Source organism: Manduca sexta, chromosome 14 (genome assembly GCF_014839805.1).
Source record: "Manduca sexta isolate Smith_Timp_Sample1 chromosome 14, JHU_Msex_v1.0, whole genome shotgun sequence".
NCBI classification, from domain to species: domain Eukaryota; kingdom Metazoa; phylum Arthropoda; class Insecta; order Lepidoptera; family Sphingidae; genus Manduca; species Manduca sexta.
Genome location: NC_051128.1, coordinates 13,210,409 through 13,233,194, shown reverse-complemented (window position 1 = coordinate 13,233,194; position 22,786 = coordinate 13,210,409). Strand labels below are relative to the sequence as shown.

Sequence of the window (22,786 nt, the reverse complement as noted above, 5' to 3'; positions counted from 1 at the left end):
ACGCAAACAAACTAACATGCGGGCTCGGTAATGTTCGACTGTGCAGCTCAAGTTGAAATGGTTATAGTTGCACTGCGTCTTTGAACTGAGACGTTGTTGAAAGGTGGGGTGTGGTCTCAGTTGCAGCGATTAGGCTCTTATGGTTCTTGTATATTGTAATATATATTTGTAACTTAGAAGAGGTGTTACGATTGCCAACCCGTTCTAGGTCAACGTGGTTGACTAAGGCCTCAACTCTCGCAGTAGTAGACAATAGAGACCATCAGTAGGAGAGTATATAATACAGAGCTGATTTATATAGATATAATGTTCGTCAACCATTGTTTTTCTACCATCATAATATGATTATGATAAATAAATTGTATTCAAAGTTGTAAAAAGTTATTTTTAGCGATTTTTATCTAGTTAATTTGATATGTGGTGACATTAGTTATGAAATATTATATATACCTACAACTAAATAATGAGGAGTCATTAAACGCGAGTGCTACGCTACGTTTAGCCAAAAGTAGGTACGTGGCCAACTCGGTGGCGTAGTTGTATAACGGTACGACTGCAGTACTGAGTCTGTCAGTCTCGGGTTTGATCCCCGGGTCGGGCAAGGTGATGAGTTTTCTCACTATCAGCCCAGAGTCTGAAATTTGTGCCTGATATGGTGATAGGCTCGCTCCCTATTTCATCATGAGATGGAATACACACGGTAAAAAATGTGCACCAGTTATATCTGTGCCTATATTTGGGGATTAAAGGCATGAGTGTGTGTGAAAGTAGGTACTAGTTCGTCGTGCTAAGCATCCAATCAAATTATCGCATAGGCGTAAAAGTTCCATATTGTAAACTTTAGCTACTAGACCCAAAATATTACGTTACAGCATATTTACTTTAATTAGCATTCTGTTGCCATTGAGGTATGCAACAGCAACTTAGAATGTACTTGGACAAACACTAGAGAATGTCTTTATGCCGATGTGGTGAAGGCGATGGGTGTGGTCTTACTGCAAGCGATATTTTTAATCTTTCGAGATTTAAAATTATTAATGTTCTTTTGGAAGGATTGCTGGTGGTAGGATATATTTTATATCTACCCGCATAGCGATTACCTTAAACAAGGTATTAAAAACCGCCATAGTGACCTACGTAAGTGTGTCGCGTTCCGGGATCAGCTTGTGTATATTCGGTTTAAACAGGCCGGCATAGTTGTATCGACTGTCGAAGGGTAATTATCTCTCTTCAGTCAACATTCCATTGGTCCCCACTCCACTTACCATCAAATGTAGAGGGGTTCCTTTACCGTGGCCGTGTATAAACGTTTACTTAGTAAGTTATTAACTTTAAGGATGTTTGCACACGAAATCTTTACATACTAGCGATTCTGAAATTTAACTTTTTAGTGAGTTGAATTCTAAGAATTTAAAGGCTAGGTAGACATGCAATTGGTCAATTCATGCCTTGTAATCATATGAGGTGGTACAATATTTCGCAAAAAATAAACCGAAATTTAATTATAAAACAACCCAACTTTAAAATAAAAGTATTTTACGGATTTTATGGCGGTATTTTATAATATAATTTTCTTCCGACGTATTTAAAACGGACGTATTACCTACAATTCAGTCCTCCCCGTGACCACGAAGGCTGCAAAGTATTCGAAACGTTGAGAAAAAATTATAATATAAAAAACCGCGATAAGATCCGTAAAATCATTTTATTTTAATGTCTAACATTCGCGTAAACATAAGAAATCATTATACATCCCAACTTTTTGGCAGACTTGGTAATTTGAAAAAATATTATAATTCAATTACAAGTTTATTAACTAAGAATGGATGATAGATTTATTAGTGCTCCTATTTTAAATCGCTCGCAGTGGGACGTCGTCTATTCATTAATAGCTCCTTTTTATTCTCGCTCGCAGTGTGACGCCGTCCATCGTAAACTCACATCTGGCTCTCTCTCTAATTACTTTCCTAATTGCTGTGTGTCAGTTGAAATGTTTCACCACATATCAAGTTAACATACTAGTTATTCTCTGTATTAAGTTCACTTATAGCTGTCGTAGAATTATGAGCCATATTTGTGAGGTTACGTTGCAGTTTTATAACCTGGGTTAGTGTAAAGTGATTCCCATCGTCCGTGTCAGAAGAATTATTTTTGCTCTGCTTGTTCTTAAATGAGAAATAACATCTTTATGGATGGTAAGTGAAGTGGGGGAATGTCGACTGTCGAGAGACTAAAATGAGACATAAGATCCTAATGTGGTGTTATGTTAGTAAGTGTAGTAGGGTCCAATAGAATGTCGACTGACGAGAGATGATTACCCTCTAAAGTCGATACAATTATGCCGGCTTGTTTCAGCCGGATATACACAAACTGATCCCGGAACGCGACACACTTACGTGGACTACTATGGCGGGTTTTAACACCTCGTGTACGGTGGTCGATGTCTTAGCGGATATAAAATATATCCTACCACCAGCATTCGATTCGCAGCTGGCCAGTTTTGAACCAACTTCATATAAATGCGCGTTTAGATTTAACGAGGTAGGTTCGTGACGCACGCGAAAGGGCGGCCCTAATTTGAATGTGATTTATTTCTTTACTTATTTACAGACGGTTTAAGGTTAATTTAGACATGTTTTAGTAAACAAGTAACTAGTTTTAGACCGAAACTCTGCCCGTGTAATAGAGATTTCTGGAATAAAAGCCTCATTGAGTACAGAGATAAATAGTAGTATATATTTATATATACTGATACAGGACGTCTACTTCAATGCAAAGTTTCGTTTAAATCCGTTTCAGAGTTTGCGTGTGCTTCCAACATCCAAACTTTTGCATAACATAAATAATAATGTTTAATTTTCACGTATTTAACCTGAAACAAAATTGTTAAATGATTTCGTATTCAAATATCTCCTTGCAAAATGCACCATATATCTAAACCAAATGATTCGTCAGAGTATTGTGTAAGGGATTTACTTAGTATGTAGGTACTTTGTTAAAATGATTTCGTATTCCAATATCTCCTTGGAAAATGCACGATATATCTAAACCAATAAGTATCTAAATCAAGTTAATGAGGTCATTTTAGGAGTACATTATCTGAGTTGACAGCTGATTAAGAACTCAGCTGCGCAGTTAATTAGCATGACGCTGTTATTGACAGCCGCATTAATTCGTAGACTAAGTGTTACCAGCGGTGTTACCTGTGTATAATTTCCAAGAATTTATATCCCATTGTGTATTTTTTTTATTGCTTTAAATGATGAGACGAGCTTGCCGTTCGCCTGATGGTAAGCGATACGACCGCCCATAGACAGTAGAAACACCATCCAACACCTTGAATTACAAAGTATTGTTTAAGAGGGATTAGGCCTTAGTCCATCACGCTGGCCTAGTGCGGATTGGTAGACTTCACACACCTTCGAAATTTCTGTAGAGAACTTCTCTGATGTGCAGGTTTCCTCACGATGTTTTCCTTCACCGTTAAAGCGAACGATAAATTCACAAAGAATACACACATGATTTTAGAAAAGTCAGAGGTGTGTGCCCTTGGGATTTGAACCTGCGGACATTCGTCTTGGCAGTCCGTTCCACACCCAACTAGGCTATCGCCGCTTATATTTAGTAAGGTAATTAATTTATAATTATCTCAGAACTACCCTAAGATTGACTGGTAGAGAATGCCTATGGCATCAAGGACGCCTGTATACATTTGCACATGAAGTACTAAATAAATAAATTTATCCAATGATTTAAAAAATGGAGAATATATTGCATACATGACTCAGTTCACGCTCTGACATGAAGTACTAAATAAATAAATTTATCCAATGATTTAAAAAATGGAGAATATATTGCATACATGACTCAGTTCACGCTCTGACATGAAGTACTAAATAAATAAATTTATCCAATGATTTAAAAAATGGAGAATATATTGCATACATGACTCGGTTCACGCTCTGACGCTTACAAAGAACCAATTATCTCTGACTGAATAATAGCCCGTCCCCAGCCTCAAAATGAACTCGTGTAAAACGCGTTTGCGTTTTAAATTATATATGAAAGAATTATAGCGTTAATTATGAGAGGTGTTATGAAAGAAAAATCTGCAAAAATTCATTTAAATTTTATTACCACGAAATTATTAAGGATTAACTATTCCGACCTCACACCCGCCACTGCAATACATGCAAGCCAGGATCAGAGGCATTCGTTTTATGACACCGAGCGGTGAATCTTGCCGAGTCTCAGGGAACGAGGAATGCATTCGTTCTATCTAATCATATATACAATGGAAGTATTAAGACAAATTAAAAGAAAGCAGATGCAACGGAAAAAATCGCAATAATATTTTGCAACAGCCATTTAGTCATTTATTTTCAAAAATACTCTAACCGCCGTTTTCAATAAACAATCCAAATGCCTTTTGTGTGAAAATGGACCAATTAGTTTTTTTTTGACATATATGCAAATGAATTATTTTGATTGGCTTATAAGGGTCGGATCGAATATTAAAAATTGTGTTCGATTTTTGAAATGTCGTTAATCTTAATTTAAGGGTAAGACGTTTAAACATCATTTTACGGAAAGGCAACGTAAAGATTTTTTTTTCAGTATCATGGATGTAGTAGTCACATTCAAAAATTTATTAAATTCTTCCCAACTTGAATTCTCACAATGTACAAATACTATAAAAAAAATACTGTATAGTCCATTTATGTAAAGAAACATTTCCACGCAAGCGGGATCGGTAACAAAAGCTAGTCTTCTCTATAACTGCCATCAAAATAGCGTATTAAAATACAATAATTACAACGATTTTTATGATGTCATGACATATTTGTAGCAATTTATCGGTATCACATTCTTAAAACCTCGTTGTCAGGGCATTTAACAATCATCACATCGTCAAAAGAAAATTTATGACACACAAAAGCTATTCAGTAATAAAATACATGTATTTACTGACAACTTCTGACACATGTTTGACAACGTGTCACACCGTGGTATTTTATAGTTGCACTTAAAATTTGAAGGTTAGTTAGTATATTTTTGTTTGTGTTTTATATTTTACTAGCTGACCCGACAGACGTCCCGCCTTAACTATGAATTTGCAGCGCGCATACTGTCAATCGCTGACAGTTATTTCAAACAATTGACAGTTATATCAAATTCATATTTTCGTTAAGTTTTCTTAAATTTTCTAATTTTCCGCGCAATTTTTTGAATTTATTCTTTCATAAGAACCTTCTCCTGACAATAACAAACAAAAAAAAATAAAATTGTGAAATCGGTCCAGCCGTTCACGCGTGATGACGTGACCAAGGGAAATAGGGATTCATTTATATATCGCTTCAATGGTGTAAATTGCTTGCTATTAGTTATGTAAGTCTGTTGTCGTAGGTGTCTTTAAGCCGTTGAGTGGAGGGCTATCAACATATGGCACGGAGGCTGTTATAAACCAAAGCTGATTAATATTTCAAATAATTTATGTCTCATTCGCACATAAGGTATAAAACCGACGACGGCCCACGTAAGTCGCTTTCTTGGATCAGCCTGCGTATAATAATAATATCAGCTTATTATACTTGCCCACTGCTGAGCACGGGCCTCCTCTACTACTGAGAGGGATTAGGCCTTAGTCCACCACGCTGGCCTAGTGCGGATTGGTAGACTTCACATTCCTATAGAGAACTTCTCAGATGTGCAGGTTTCCTCACGATGTTTTCCTTCACCGTTAAAGCGAACGATAAATTCACAAAGAATAAACACATTATTTTTTAGAAAAGTCAGAGGTGTGTGCCCTTGGGATTTGAACCTGCGGACTGACTGTCGAGGGTTGATCATCTCTTGTCAGTCTATAGTCGCCAGATGCAGAACGGACACATTGCCGAGCCAATTTTGAAAAATAAACAAGACGTATTTGTACTCGACAAAATTATAAACTTCTGCTACGATACATTATCTCGCAAAACCGCGATGCACTACGTCTGCTTCCCCTACGAGAATAACATCAGCTTTATAACAAGTAATTGATGTTACAGCTAAAGTTGTCACTACAACCTCTGCGACAACTTAACAACCGCCACTGACGGCTTAACTCTTCTGGAGAGAATCCAGATCAGCCAAGAGCTACCAAGTATATCCTTCATGGAGGGTTTAATATTTAAGCTTTATGGCTTACGTATTTAAGCGGACTTTCAATTGTTTTCATTGTCTTTTAACAAAGGATTTGTGTACATCCTAGACGAGGTGATCCTGGATTCGATTCTTATAGAATGTTCCTAGGACGTTGATGTCATAAGTTGTTAATCGATTAATTACTAGCTTTTGCTAGCGAATCCACCCGAGTAAAATTATTTTTCGTGATAAAAATCTTGCTTTATATTTTACTGGGGTATAAAAAAGTTAAGTCTATATTTTAAATTAGATCTTTAGTCATACATCGACGAAAACTACATTTAATTCCATGCAGTTTTTGTGTGATGCGTCTACAAACATGAGACAAAAATTCTAAAAACTGTTGTTTTGACTTCTGTTGCTCTAATAAAGACTTCCATATTAATTTATCTTCAGTATCTATAATGTACAGACAGCAGCCTATTACAATTTTATTATATGGGTAGATAAGTTAATCAGTTTTAGCAAAGGCGAGAAACGTTCTCATTATAGCTTCTTAACGCGGCTCCGTCTGCAGTCTTCTCAAATTAAAAATTATATTAAATTGAATGTATCTCATCTTACTTAAGCAATGTACATGTCTTTTAGAGCTGATTGGTTAATCGCCAAAAAAAAGTTTACGTGGGATTAAATACAACATGAACATATTGTCATCAATTATTTCAATCAAGTTTAATATTTTCATTTTTAAATTCAGTTAAGTTACAATTTCGAGGAATAACTTCTATTGAAAAATCAGTCTAAATTGAAAATCAATTCAATAGTTTTAAAGATACAAACAAACAACCTTTACATCTATTAGCATAGATTACAAGAAAAACATTCCAAGACGAGACAGACACCCAACATCAAACAGAAGCTATTCCAGTCGTAAACGCGACGTTAATTCAAGATTAACTAGTGTTTATTTTTGAATGGCCACTTTAAAGGTTAGTTTATGAACGTCTTCGACTTAATCTCGGTCTTTAGACATGAAATCTTCATTAAGGTGATACATATTGACATTAAGTACGTTATGTTTAAAAATAATTATAACTGGTAGTTTAATAATTTCAAATAAAAAGGTCGTGTTAAAAAAAACAACTTAAAAACCATTGATAGATTTTTTTGCTTTGAAAGTCCAAACGAGTTCGCTATTCGACTTAGTAATCTTAATGACATGAAAGAAGAATTTACTAATATGTGTGAGATCAGAACAATCTGTTGGTTCTCTCATACGTGAGAGTCCGCCTGGGAATATACCATCGCAATGTCTATTTCTGCCGCCAATCAGCAGTGCGTAGTCACTATTGTGTTCCGGTTTAAAGGACATTGTAGCCAGTGTACCTACTAGACATAATAAGACTTAACATCTCATGTCTCAGGATGGCTATTAAACACTACTTTGTAATTCAAGGTTTTGGATGGTGTTTCTACTGTCTATGGGCGGTCGTATCGCTTACCATCAGGCGAACGGCAAGCTCGTCTCATCATTCAAAGCAATAAAAAAATGTTTTACTTACCATCAGCGTCTTCGCTGTCTAGCATCCTGTCGAGTTCCAGGTCATCGTAGTTGTGCACCATCGTGTTGAGTATCGTCCGAATCTTGTCCTTCTCGATCTTGCCCTGTTTCTGAGAGTCGAACATGCTGAACGCACGCCGAAGCACTGCCGGACAAAACAATATATTAATTTATTTAAAAATACAGTATAGATATATATTTATTTTTATTATTTATTAAGGAACAAACAGTCATACAACAAACATGATAACATTGGTGAGAAATGTCATGTTATAGACCTCTAGTTCCCTATCTGTATTACATAACAAAACAAATATTTAAAGCATTCGAAGGTAGTTTAAAAAATACTAAGTATATTATAATGCAAAAAGGAAAAATAGCGGTTTGAAATGCCCTTTTTTGGATTGTAATCTGGATTATAATTAGAATAATAGATATCGTTAACAAAATTTCCGTCAAAATCGGTTTAGCTGTTTAAAAATATATCCGAAAAACCAACATAAATATAAACATATTGCCTGGTTAGCTTTTATTGAACAAATAAGTAGAGAATTTCTCAAAATAATTCATAGAGTGAATGTAATAAGACAAACAGAAAAAAGGTGAGACAGGAAATTTTGCAACAATATTTCATAAAAATCTTTTCGTGGCATAAATTCATTTTCAGAGTTACTCAGGAAAGAAATCACGAGAAAACTTTATTTAGTTTAAGGGCACTTTAAATTCACCATTACATGAAATAAACTATGTCACCCATAAATAATATACCATCACATATATCTCTATCACAAAGGATACTGTAGTCTCAAAATGGATTCCCTTTGTCTTTGTATGGGAGACTAATTTATCGAGCTAAGACATCGTGACGGCAAGTGCCACTCAGTGGAACGTCATCCATAATTTTGTCTTTCTAGTTAGTATGACTATTGTGAATTGATAAATGTATTTTTAATCAAGCGGCTGGTTCTTCTATCATTTAATTTGAAAGCCTACTTAGTTCTTACATTATAAATGGTAAAATATATATTGTTGATTGATAAATGTATTTTTGATCAAGCGGCTGGTTCTTCGATCATTTAGTTTGAAAGTTTACTTTCTTTGCTTCTATATTACAAACGGTATAAGTTTGTGTTAGTTAGACTACCTTGGTGGCGTAGTTGTATGCATGCGCGGTATGGTAGCGCTCTGAGGTCTTGCGTTCGTATCCCGTGTCGGGCAAAGCGATATTTGGTTTTTGGCGATATCAGGCCTGAGTCTGGAATTTATGCCTTATATGGAAATAGGCTCGCCCCCTATCATATGGGACGGCACATACTTGGCGCAAAGTGGATGCCCTGGTTGCTCCTCTGCATACCCCTTCGGGGATAAATGCGTGATGTGTTTGTATTTTTTATAGATATTCCTTAGTATATACACGTACCGGTTGGTGTATTTAAATTTTAAGCCCGAAAATGGACCAATTCTTCATTAAAATGAAAACTACATTCAATCTTAAATAAATACAACATTTATAACGGGAAAGGATCAAGCGGGAAGACCCGCATTAATTACTAGATTATAAAGGAATAGCCTAGCTTTGATTGAATAAAATATAGTCATTCCCGTGATCCTGGTTGGATGTTGGCCAGGGATTAAAACCAGAGGCTTACGGCCCCAACCGATATAGGCTATCAACGGCTACGCTGTTCCTTGGATGGGAGCCAGGAATTGAAACCAGAAGTCAACAGTTTTGGCCGGTGTCTACTTTTGGACATAATAATATTAATGGATTTTAACAAATACCGAAAATGAAATGTTTGGTTATTCCCGCTTGTATCTACGCAAGGAAATATAGATTAAATATCTATGTTCAATCTAGACTGCTGAGTATTTTTATTTATCCACATATTTTTTTTATAATGGCCCGGCTTGTTTATCCCACTGCAGCTGATGGTAAGAGGAGTAGGGTCCAATTGAAGGTCGACTGACGAGAGATGATTACCCCTTGACAGTCGATACAATTATGCCGGCCTGTTTGAGCCGGATATACACAGGGTGATCCCGGAATGCGACATAGTTACGTGGGCCATTATGGCGGGTTTAACACCTTGTAAGGTGGTCGCTATTCGGGCGGATATAAAATATATCCCACCACTACCTGATGCAGAAATCTCTAGACTTGACTGATTAATAATATAATTTTGGTACAGCAATATTACTGACGCAATAGTTTGCAGTCTCAATAATATATTCAAAATTTTCAGTACATTTACAAAACGTTAACTGGACCGTTTATATCCGACATGAACAATGGAAACTGCGGATATATCCGAACTCATTCGAATGGCTTTTAAATTCCTCTCCATATCCGCTGTCAGTTGCGGCTCTCGTTCGGACGAAGTTTCTCGTTCGGCTTCGTATTGTTAAGCCGAAACAATTTGGACTGGATTGTCAAGATATAGTTGCGGCCATTGGAAAGAGAACTATGTGTCGAATATATTCGAAATCAAACCAAAAATATGTCTAAATTATCATTAATATAATATCTTTATATTAACGATAATTTGAATACATTTTTATAATACATACTAGCTGACCTGACGTTGTCCTGTCTTAACTATAGTATGCACGCGCGCATTCTGTCGATCGCTGACAGTTATGTAAAATTAATATTGTTGTTAAGTTTTCTTAAATTTTCAAATTTTCCGCGCAATTTTTTGAATTTTTTCTTGCATAAGAACCTTCTCCTGACAATAACAAACACAACAAAAAAAAAATAGGGAAATCGGCCCAGCTGTTCTCGCGTGATGGCGTGACCAAGGGAAATAGGGATTCATTTTTATATATATAGATTATATTGCTGGTCATAGGACATATTTTATATCAGCCCGGATAGCGACCACCGTACACAAGGTGTTAAAACCCGCCATAGTGGCCTACGTAAATGTGTTGCGTTCCGGAATCAGCCTGTGTACATCCGGTTCCAAGAGGCCGGCATAATTGTGGTAACTGTTGAGGGGTAATCATCTCTCGTCAGTCGACATATTACTATTAGACCCCACTTCATTTACCATCAGGTGCAGTAGGGACATATTGGCGTGCCCGCATAAAAAAACATAAATCGACTACAAACCAATGTTTCTATAAAAGATGAAGATAATATAATGTACGTAACATCTATGCATTCATTTATAATTCATAATCGCAAAACACAGGTAAAATGATTATAATTGGAGCAGCTCCATACCCTTTACCCATCTAATTGGTAAATAAAATATATCTGTAATGCACCTTGGAATTTGGTCCATAAAGAAAAACGCTCATTGCAGTTTTCATAGCGTAGTTTGTTTTATGTGCACTTTAAACTATGCTCCGATGAATTGATGGGAATTGAAATATGATTTGTTCTTAACGAACTTTCGTCGTCTTGTGAACTCTTCTTCTTGATTATATTCTTCATCACTGAAGGTCGTGTCCGACTTGAAACGTCTTGTCGGAGTCGATGACGAGCTGTTTCCACTTACCAGCTAATCTTTTGTCTAATTCATTTATTTTGTTCATAAATTGTTTACATTTAATATAAAAAACAATATAAAATAAAACTGGCAAGCTTTGTGGCTAGCATTGCACAGAGTGTGCGGTTATATCGGCTTGGGTACTCAAAATCGATACCCAGCGCTCGGTCGCACATTCAATTCGTTTACAACGCGGTAAAACCTTTAACCCTTCCATTTTGTCCCAATTTATATGAATTTATCGAATCGTGAAGAAGTATTCAAACCATTATGTTGTATATAAGAGTAGATCTCTTTTCAATGTTGGGTTGTATTATGATAGAGTAATTTATATTTAAAAAAGTTGTAAAAAAAAGCGGCGATAGCCTAGTTGGGTGTGGTACGGACTGCGAAGACGAATGTCCGCAGGTTAAAATCCAAAGGGCACACACCTCTGACTTTTCTAAAAAAATCATGTGTGTATTCTTTGTGAATTTATCGTTCGCTTTAACGGTGAAGGAAAACATCGTGAGGAAACCTGCACATCTGAGAAGTACTCTATAGGAATTTCGAAGGTGAGTGAAGTCTACCAATCCGCACTAGGCCAGCGTGGTGGACTAAGGCCTAATCCTTCTCAGTAGTAGAGGAGGCCCGTGCTCAGCAGTGGGCAAGTATATAATACAGGGCTGATATTATTATTATTATTATTAATTTATATTTTATTGTATTTATTAGATACTTACTATCACAATTCCTAAATTTTGGTAATAATTTTACACACCCACATCCATTCCTTTTATCCCAAAGGGGTACCCTGTGGCGCAATTAGTGTACCAACTTTCACTCATGTGTATTCTGGCCCATGATGTGATAGCGCGCGGGCCGATCACCATAAAGAGCACAAATTCTAAACTCCGGGCTGATATTGGGTAGAAAAACCTAATATCACTTTTCCCAACCTGGACATCGCACCCGAGACCTCAACAGTGCAATCGTATCGTAATACAACTAAACAATCGAGACAGTCTCTCAATATCAATGCATATAAAAATAAGAAATATTAATAATCTTCTAATAGCAAGGCTCAAGACTCAAATCACCGGTAGGTAGGGATTCAAAGTGACGAATCTCTTCGCAATGCAAACCGTGTCCGGCGGTACTACCTTCTGCATCTGGTTTGCATCATCAAAACATACTCTTTAGAAGAGTATATAGTTACTACTGACTGCATACTTCGCACTCTTAATAAAATAATGACCCATTCCAAAATTGCCAATTTGTGGGAATCGTCAAACAACCAATTTCTGTTTGCGACCTTTTAGTTTTTTCCCTTTTTTTCATGCTAGCTCAATTTTATAACTTCAAAAAAAAGGTAGCATACAAAAATTAGTTTTCCGACGACTGCCACAAATTAACAATTTAGAAATAGATGATTATTTTATTAAGAGTGCGCTGTTCAAATAATACTATAATTTTATTGTTGGTTTAAAGTACGCCATATTTTATAATTCTTGGACTCTTCACATTTTTATAACTTGTCAATTAATTAAGCATCAGCGGCAACAAGCGCTTAATTGATTCCGTAATGGGATCGGAACAGGAAGTAAAGGGTCCATGATTGAGTCGCATTAGGTCCCTTATCTCGATTTTATGGGTTAATGGAGCAACCCATTAGTGTTTTGGTATATATGTACGCAATTTGTGTTTATTTTATATAGTTCGAAATGGAACCTCGAGGCCGTAGAATGAAAGGTCGCCCATGTGGTGATGGACAGACGAACTGGTAAAGGTAGCAGGAGAGAACTGGATATCCTTGGCTAGTCACAAAGAGCGATGGAAGTCCTTGGAGGAGGCTTTTATTCGAAGGGGGTCCATACAAGTCGTGACAAAATAATAAAATGAGAATCAGTTGATATTATAATCTTATCATCAATGCTAAAAATTAAAAAATAATGTTATTTATTCTATTTAATAATCAGAATTTATCGTATGTTGTATGGAATTAAATAAAGCTTTATTATTATTATTATATCATTTTATATAATTCGAAACTAGCGATCTGCCCCAGCTTCGCAATGATAACATTAATTATAATCTACCGCCAGATTTCTAGTACTTCTAACACTACCAAACCACATCATTGGTTTTTAAAGTACAAGGCTCGCCGTTTGATTGATTGACAAAATCAATTTCTATTCCTCGGGAACAGTACTTCTTCTGGATGAAAGGTACTAGTATAAATAAAGGTATAATACTAACGTTTATACAAAATTCCATGTTCATCGGTGAGTAGTAAAAACGTGAAGGCGTTACAAACAAACTCATTTTCATAATATTAGTTAGGTACCTGGTGATTCCGTTGGCTTTCTCTCCCTAGTAATGAAGAGATGGGGGACATGGGCCTATACTTTCTATACTACTAATTTCATAAGGCCTGAGTTCTGCACATTATCTTTGTAGTCCTATTATGGGAAAATAAACTAATATACTTCTACCCCTTGTAAATAAGGTTTGAGCTCTGTAGTCTCTGTAATCCCATCATGGGAAAATAAACTACGATACTATTACACAGCCCTTGTAAATAAGGTTTGAGCTCTAATCTCTGTAGTCCCATCATGGGAAATTGATCTACGATACTACTACCCAGCCCTTGTAAATAAGGTTTGAGCTCTAGTCTCTGTAGTCCCATCATGGGAAATTAATCTACGATACTACTACCCACCCCTTGTAAATAAGGTTTGAGCTCTAGTCTCTGTAGTCCCATCATGGGAAAATAAACTACGATACTACTACCCACCCTTGTAAATAAGGTTTGACTCTAGTCTCTGTAGTCCCATCATGGGAAATTAAATTACGATACTACTACCCACCCCTTGTAAATAAGGTTTGAGCTCTAGTCTCTGTAGTCCCATCATGGGAAAATAAACTACGATACTACTACCCACCCCTTGTAAATAAGGTTTGAGCTCTGTAGTCTCTGTAGTCCCATCATGGGAAAATAAACTACGATACTACTACCCACCCCTTGTAAATGAGGCGTGAGCTCTGTAGTCTATGTAGTTCCATCATGGGAAAATAAACAGTAAAGCTATGTCCGTACAGTCCCATTTAAAATGAAAGTTATAAACATTGCACGTCTGCGCTATTAGCGTTAACAATTAGCCACGTCCCGGCCAGATTACGCAGCAATTAGCCCTAGACGGGCTTGCTTTTCTCTTTAAAATTATATTACAAGGCTTAACGAACTTTTTGTATACGTGCACGGCAAAGTGACCCTAATGAACCTCGTATGTGAAGTGGGCAATAGAATGTCGAATGAGGAGAGATGATTACCCCTTAGCAGTCGGCAAAATTATGCCGGCCTGTTGGAACTGGATATACTCAGGCAGATCTTGGAACGCGACAATTACGTGGACCACTATGGCGAGTTTGACACCTTGTGTATGGTGGTCGTAATCTGGGCGGACATAAAATATATCCTCCCACCAGAAAAAAACGATGTTGTGTTTAATTTTATTTTAAACACACTGCGAACCATTCATTATTTAAGCGCTAGACAGATGCTACTAGTGTAACCTTTTATAATGTGATAAGAGCGAGTCTATTGATATATCGGCCACAAATTCCAGACTTTTTTTTAATTTCACTATCACTTTGCCTGACCCGGAGTTTGAACCCCGGACCTCAGACCGGTCGTCGTACCGCACACGTTATAAACTACTCCACCGAACGCAAAAATATGATGGAACGATGAAGCCGCTTGCCTGTTCAGCGATACCGTCATCAATTTAGAAATACCATCCAAAATTTACGAAATACTGAGTAGCATGTTGCTCAGATGCCTTCGTATTAATAAAATAAAATCCTTAAAAGAAAAAAGAAAATCACGATTTCATATACTTATTGAAAACTGAAAACCTAGCTCGGGTTGGAAGGTAAAAACTATTTCACTAGCTACCTTAGTAATAACTGTCCACCAGTGGCGAAGGGTGATAATTTTCAAAAGGTAACCCGAGGAAATATTTCAAGTTCACTTCCAATTTATATGAACTACCGATAACAATATTCCTTGAAGTATTGATTTAATTGAATCAGTATAAGAATACTTGTTTAAATATACTATTTTTATTCTAGTTATATTATTAGGTTTTCTTTTATTATTTTTAATTAATTTACAAAAGGTAACCCGGTAGGAATCGGCTTGTATGGACGCTTCGCCACTACTGTCCACAGAAGAAAGATTCATAAACTAGAATTCATAATCCATTCCCATTCTAAGCTTTCAAAACAAAACGTAGCAAATTATCCTAAACAATTTATATTGTCTAAACAAAACAATAAATATCCGAAAACAACTGATCCTTAGATTACGGGATTCGTGTGATTCTAATCGGATTATATCCGCGCGAAGGTACGGCTATTGTGAGAAAACGGGCCGCGACACAATCCATGGTTTGACCCCATTTTATTTCTTTATCTGTATACATTAACCTACTTACGAGTTTGGAACTTGAAAAAATATGGTTATAAATCATGGGTATGCTAGAAGAAAGTCTCCTGTAAGTTTTTGAGCTATTATTTGTAAAGATGGTTATTGGAACGGTGTTTTGATAAAATTGTTTCAATAATATAATAACAATTATATCAGCTCTGTATTATATACTTGCCCACTGCTGAGCACGGGCCTCCTCTACTACTGAGAGGGATTAGGCTTTAGTCTACCACGCTGGCCTAGTGCGGGTTGGTAGACTTCACACACCTTCGAAATTCCTATAGAGAACTTCTCAGATGTGCAGGTTTCCTCACGATGTTTTCGTTTACCGTTAAAGCGAACGATAAATTCACAAAGCATACATGATTTTTTAGAAAAGTCAGAGGTGTGTGCCCTTGGGATTTCAACCTGCTGACATTCGTCTTGGCAGTCCGTTCCACATCCAACTAGGCTATCGCCGCATTAAGAGTATATGACTCAACAAATACCTACTACATTGGCAGCAATGTCCTTCAAAACGAAGCAAGATGATGCTCACACAACTTCTGAACCTCTCAACACAAGCTTACCCTAACATAGTTTCATTATCTATTCAATGTGTATCAAAAAAGTCTAAAACAAGTTGGTATTGTCTGATGAAGCACTTGAATTCTTTTGTTCTTCTCCAGTCTTAAAAGACAATCACTTAAGAACGTCTTTAGCATCATCTTAAAAGATGCATCTTTGATGATTTTCGCGATAATGTAGACTTTCTACACTCTTACGTTGAAGTGGATGAACTTTATACGTTCTTTTATGAATTGTATCTTGAGTGCCTTTGTGACTTAGCGGAGATATGTTTTGTGATCTAAGTGCTTGATTATTCTGAGTCTGATTAGAAATATTTGTCAGCATGTTGTGAGAAGTATCTGGCATTTCTTGATATTAATATAATTAATAAAATGTGCTGTATTAAAATTATTTAGGGTGATGCATTCAACTCTGTCTTATTGAAGTATAATAATAATAATATCAGCCCTGTGTTATATACTGTCGCACTGTTGGGCACGGGTCTCCTCTACTACTGAGAGGGATAAGGCCTTAGTCCACCACGCTGGGCAAGTGCGAATTGGTAGCTTTCACACACCTTCGAAATTCCAATAGAGAATTTCTCAGGTATGCAGGTTTCTTCACGATGTTTTCCTTCACCGTTAAAGCGAACGATAAATTCACAAAGAATACACACGTGATTTTTTAGAAAAGTCAGAGGTGCGTGTCCTTGAGTTTTAAACCTGCGGACATTCGTCTCGGCACCCCCAACCGACGACCAACCAGACTATCGCGGTTTTTTTATTCAAGAAAATTATGTTTATACAGACATGGCAAAGTGCATTACACCGTATGGTAAGCGGAGTGGGATCAAGATAATTTTGACAGACAAGAGATAGTTACCTCTCGCCAGTCGACATAATTATGACGCGTGTATTGTTAATCAATTATAGTTAGGTTGAAGAGTGATGAAAATTATCGTGAGGAAACATACCTGAGAATTCTCTATAATAATATGTCAAGTCTGCCAATCTGTAAGCTAGTGTGGTGGATTAAGACCTAAACCCTCTTAGTAGTAGAAGAGGCCCATGCTCATCAATGGGCAGTATATAAAACAGGTCTAGTATTATCTTAGTCTAGTATTATTCTTAAATTTTTTTATGACTTCGTTTAGTTTTAATAAGTAACAATATTGTAGTATCGGTTGGGGGGGCACGTATAAAAATATAGCGCAACCTTGCCCCTCTCCCGACATCCTAAGTGTAAAAACAGAAATACGAAAATTTTGCAAATATTGTAAACCTTTGTTAATCAATAAAGATTATTGAAGTTTCTAGAAAAGATAAAAAAATTACCCAAGGCTATAATACCTTTTTTAACAGTGTGGGTTGATAGGACACTATGCTATTCATATACTACATGTAGATGAAGCAGTTCCTACGGACCAAAAACAGCCTTGGGATCCAAAATAGACATCCTGGCATCTTTTCCCCATTAATATTTTATGCGGATAAAATATCCGATAAATTTATTATCAGGTAAGCTTAATATTCGAATCCCCAGACCTTAAGGAGATTTGATACATTTCGTCAGATCGATACTCCTAATTTACTCCCTAACGATACCCATTACTGAGTAACGGAAGTTAAATTTATCCTTTTACCCATTGACGTATATTCTATAGACAGGAACGTCCATATTGTTCAACATCTGAACTAAAATGGCAACCAAAACGTCACTATATTTATTCACTTGATAAACAAATAATTTTAGGTACTTATTTGACTAATATTTTTTATTCACATCAGAGTTTGCAGTTAGACTCGCGTTTTTATATTATGAGTGCCAATCCGTACACAACTACAAGCATCAATATTGATACCATACTAAAATCAGTTTGAATGGATGACGGTTCAATTCAGTTGAACACAGTGAATGTTCGGAACGCCAAATCTAGTACGTAGTACATATCTATCAGTGCTTTTACCCAATGTAAATGTACTACTTAATAATCTAATTGAAACAAAATCTACGTGAAGTTTTAGTCAAGAAATATTGTTTCGGAAATAAATTCCCCAAAAATAACTAGTATCAGTGTAATGGATATATTACAAGGCAAAAAATTGGACACTATCCAGTATGAACAGTTATCGTGAACTATTAATGTTATCTCTGCCGTTAATGCATTCGCTAATGCGTTTTAAAACTAATTAAAGGTTAACCTGTGACGTCATGATAGTGCAAGTGACGTCACAAAACACTCGAGCAATGCGATAGATTGATTTATGTGCGAGCGTATGGAATTAATTTGCAAGAAATATTTTAAAGTGATAACTGTTTTAAGACCTTTTGGCCTTGTATCAAGGTTTTAATTCCAATATTTTAAGATCCGATTCATAGTCATACATTACACGATTAATCTAATCGTAATCATGCCAAGGTCATTGATGGAAATGACGTCAGAGTAATCGTGTAATGTCCCGCTTGCAGAGATCTTTGTGAATTTGTTTGATAAAGGAAATGTTTTGTTATTGCTTTGAATGACGAGACGCGCTTGCCGTTCGCCTGACGGTAAGCGATGCGACTGCCCATAAACAATAAAAACACCATCCAACACCTTGAATTACAAAGTATTATTTGGTATACCATTACGCTCGCCATCCTGAGACATGAGGTGTTAAGTCTTATTATGTCCAGTAGTTACACTGGCTACCATGTTCTTCAAACCGGAACACAACAGTGACCAAGCACTGCGGCTTGGCGGCATAAATAGACATTGCGGTTGTACCTACCCAGACGGATGCTGGCATATAAGAGACCTACCACTAGTAAGTGTGTTTGTGTTTCAAATTTGCTTATCTAATTGGACGCTTACATAATCTTACACATATCTTGGAGATCCATTCCCAAATTATGAATGTCGTTTTAGGTAAATTTAAACGATTTTATCCGACCTGGGATTGGAACTCAAGACCTCCTTATCCACAAATACACAGCCCATGTACCCCAACTCTAATCCGTAGCATTCAATTCTGTAACCCTTTAAAACTCCTTTACTATTTTGGGCACGCATTCATGCTCTTTTCGGACTGACTTCGTTTTCTATTTTATATTCACACCACATTTCCAATATTGTGGGTAGAATAAAATTTTTGGATACAGAGTAGCCTGGCTTTTCGTGCAAGTGGTTTTGTGGTTGCCTTTTCTAGGTCAGTACGGCAGATATTTTACACATAAGTTAACGAGCGGTTACTCCTTCCGCTGTGATATATCTTCCGATTAACATTTTGACAGGTATTTTTGGTATATTTGCTATGAATTTACGTAGTTTACCAGCCCAGGTTTGATAATTATAATCAACACTTCGTTTAAATTATATGATTTCCATCCGAAACTTCAGATCAATTTGAAATACAAGCCAATAGAAATAAGTCCGTAAGCATGTCAAACAAACTTTATTTTGATTAAACTAACTTTGTTTTTTTTTTATATTTTATCTGTAGTTAGAAAAATTGTTCATTATTATTAATATTATGTGTACCGTTTTGAGGCCCCATAAAAATATGCTACTCGCCGAGTACTGTGGCGAATGTTATGTACGCCGTACTTGTTGTACATATCAGTGACTATAATTATTGTTTAAAACTAGTGTAACTATGTGTAACTGTTATTATATGTACAATGTGGCAGTGCTAATAAATAAATAAATAAATAATCCTTTTTTGCTATCGATTTGAAGATAGGAATTGGAATTGTTTGGTATTTGAATTGATTGGTTTAGTGTGAAATTTAAGGAGATAAAATATGTTTTTATATCCTTATTTCTGTGAATTTATATTACTGTGATATTTGAATTAATTGGTTTAGTGTGAAGATGAAGGAGATAAAATATGTTTTTATATCCTTATTTCTGTGAATTTATATTACTGTGATATTTGAATTAATTGGTTTAGTGTGAAGATGAAGGAGATAAAATATGTTTTTATATCCTTATTTCTGTGAATTTATATTACTGTGATATTTGAATTAATTGGTTTAGTGTGAAGATGAAGGAGATAAAATATGTTTTTATATCCTTAATTCTGTGATTTTATATTACTGTGATATTTGGATGATTTTTTCCGTGTGACAAAGTAAAGTATTTATATTTATATATTTATTGATTTACAAAGTCAACATGTGTGTCAAAATCCGGACAATCTAATGGCTGTCATACATGCTAGGGTCCATCGGAAAGGTCCACCGGTGCAGGTATGCCTGCGCCGATAGACCGCAATGTGTGTGAGAATAGACCTGTGCAGATTTTTGAGCCTGTGCAGGCGACCGGCGCAGAATCAAAAATCAATTCTTTCAATTGATACCTGCGCAGGCATACCTCCACAGATGACCTCTCCGGTAGACCGTATCGTGTATGGCTTACATTATACTAGACATTAATTCGCAAATTGGATAATGGGGGGCGAATTACGAATTTCCGCTATTTGATACGTAGCTCGCTCCGAGGTAAAGTTATACTAGGTAAGTATAGTACATCTGTAACGTAACACCTCATATATATTAAAGTAAGCCTGGCAAATATAGTATAGGTAAATAAAACTGTCCAAATACGCTATAGACCAAAGAATTTAGCGAAATATAGACACGCCGGACTTATGCGGGCTTATCAAATTGAGGGATGTAAAAAAAGACGCCAATTCATAATTTCCGTTCTAGTACAATTTAATAACAATATTAGACTGAGGCAAGTAATAAAAAAACGAAGTCTATTTATAATTATCTGTTCTATTCTAGTACATTTTAATGCCGATACTAATAATACGTCTGAATTAAATTGCTTTCACTTATTAACGCACGGTCGGGTTTACGAGCATTATAATTTTTATGTTACCCGCAGCTCAATATTGACTCGGGCTACATCTTTATTACTAGTTCGTTAGTAGTTTTCGAACAGTTTATTTAGGTTTTATAGATGAACTAATTCAACTGTAAAAATTACAAACTTATTAAACAGTGTGACTACTGGACATAATGAGACTTAACATCTCATGTCTCAGGATGGCGAGCGCCGTGGAATACCAAACAATCCTTTGTAATTCAAGGAGTTGGATGGTGTTTCCGCTGTTCATGGGCGGTCGTATCACTTGCCATCAGGCGAACGGCAATTTCGTCTCGTCATTCAAATTTTTTATCCTATATGCGGTAATTAGTAATAATTCATGTAGGTTTCTAAGCTTCTGTCTTTTAAAGTGAAATGTGTTGCAATGGTCCTTTGCTTATAAAGTCTTGTGTCAAACAACGTATCGTCCGTAAAAAACCCATACTAATTTTAATAGTAAAAGTTGCGAATCAAATCTTGTACTTTACCGATTTACCCTACTTTTCACAATACCAAGAAACCTTAATAATTATAATCCATAATTTCTTATTCGAAAAATAATAAAAAATCAAATAAAATAAGTTGAAAGAGCAAGCACCTATTTCAATACAAAAAAGTCACTTGAAAGTTTTAAATACTTATTCACGCAATTATGCATGCAGAGGACTCCTGGCGCAACTTGCCTGTCGTATAATTTCCAACGTTTTCCTAGCGTATAAATAATATGTTAATTGCACAGCCTTGTGGTCCGTGCAGTGCGCAAATGCCAGTTTTCAATTTAAATTTCCAGCTTTGATGCATATTTCAACGTTTTTGCGGATTACAAAGTTTTTGAGATAAATTGGTTTTACACGGTTTTATTACTTATTGAATGCGTATTTTATGAATGTTTGGTAGATTTATTTTTTAAATTCTTGAAACTTTTTATAGTATTAATTTCACTTTTTTAAAGTGACTATTGCATAAAGTTTTAATCAAAATCATACCTACTGTTAAATTAATTCGTTTAACTACCCTAGTACAATCTTTTTGTAAGTACTATCCGCTGGGAATAATATTTTTATGGAATTTATTGAGATTTAATATTGACGTCATTAAACATTACTTAAATAAGATATAAAAATGTTTTTTTTTACTTACTTACGATCTGTTCGTCATCTTGCTGGTCTTTTCGGTTCTGCAACAACAAATCCACATTTATATAATTACGTAAAATATTATTATAGATACATTAAAATTAAACAACATCCACCTACCTTAACAGACATTGTTATTTTATTAATCACGTAACTACAAAAATACTGGCTAGAGGTTTATTAAAACAACTACAATACTGGCTACTAAAAGTTAAATGGAACACACCATTTTCAAATTCAAATGTGGAATTGACAATTAAAAAGGGCGGGAAGAAGCGCACGCGCTGTGCCCACGGACGACACTGAACACCTATGAAAAATTCACGGCGGCTTAGCCGTTGGAATGTGGCTATCGAGCTGATCCAATATTACAGTCATTATAATTCCGTAAGATGTGAATTTGCTAAGGCGGACTTGAATTTATAGATACTGAAAACATGTTTTAATAAATAAATTTAAAAAGCAAAGACGTTTCTTAGTTAAAAAAATCAATATCACTTCACGTAACGATATTCAATTAAACAAGTTTAAAAAAAAGAAGGTAAATTTTTTCTTCTTCTAAAACATTAATACTGCTCTAATTTCCTCTAATTCTTT

General features: G+C 35.8%; 1 protein-coding gene across 2 annotated transcripts in view; it reads right to left on the bottom strand.

Annotated features, from left to right (window-relative positions):
• LOC115449954 (troponin C) overlaps window positions 1-22,520 on the bottom strand; it is a 37,143-nt gene extending 14,623 nt beyond the window's left edge. Inside the window, exons 1-3 of one of the 2 annotated variants that reach the window (XM_030177856.2) lie at window positions 22,416-22,520; window positions 22,194-22,230; window positions 7,686-7,829 (exon numbers count right to left, since the gene is read on the bottom strand). In XM_030177856.2, the coding sequence (XP_030033716.1) occupies window positions 7,686-7,829; window positions 22,194-22,230; window positions 22,416-22,418 (184 nt within the window). In that variant the 5' untranslated portion in view covers window positions 22,419-22,520. Of the gene's footprint in view, window positions 1-7,685; window positions 7,830-22,193; window positions 22,231-22,309 lie in introns of both variants that reach the window. The other variant, XM_030177855.2, reaches the window with a different exon arrangement.
• Window positions 22,521-22,786: the final 266 nt, after the last annotated feature.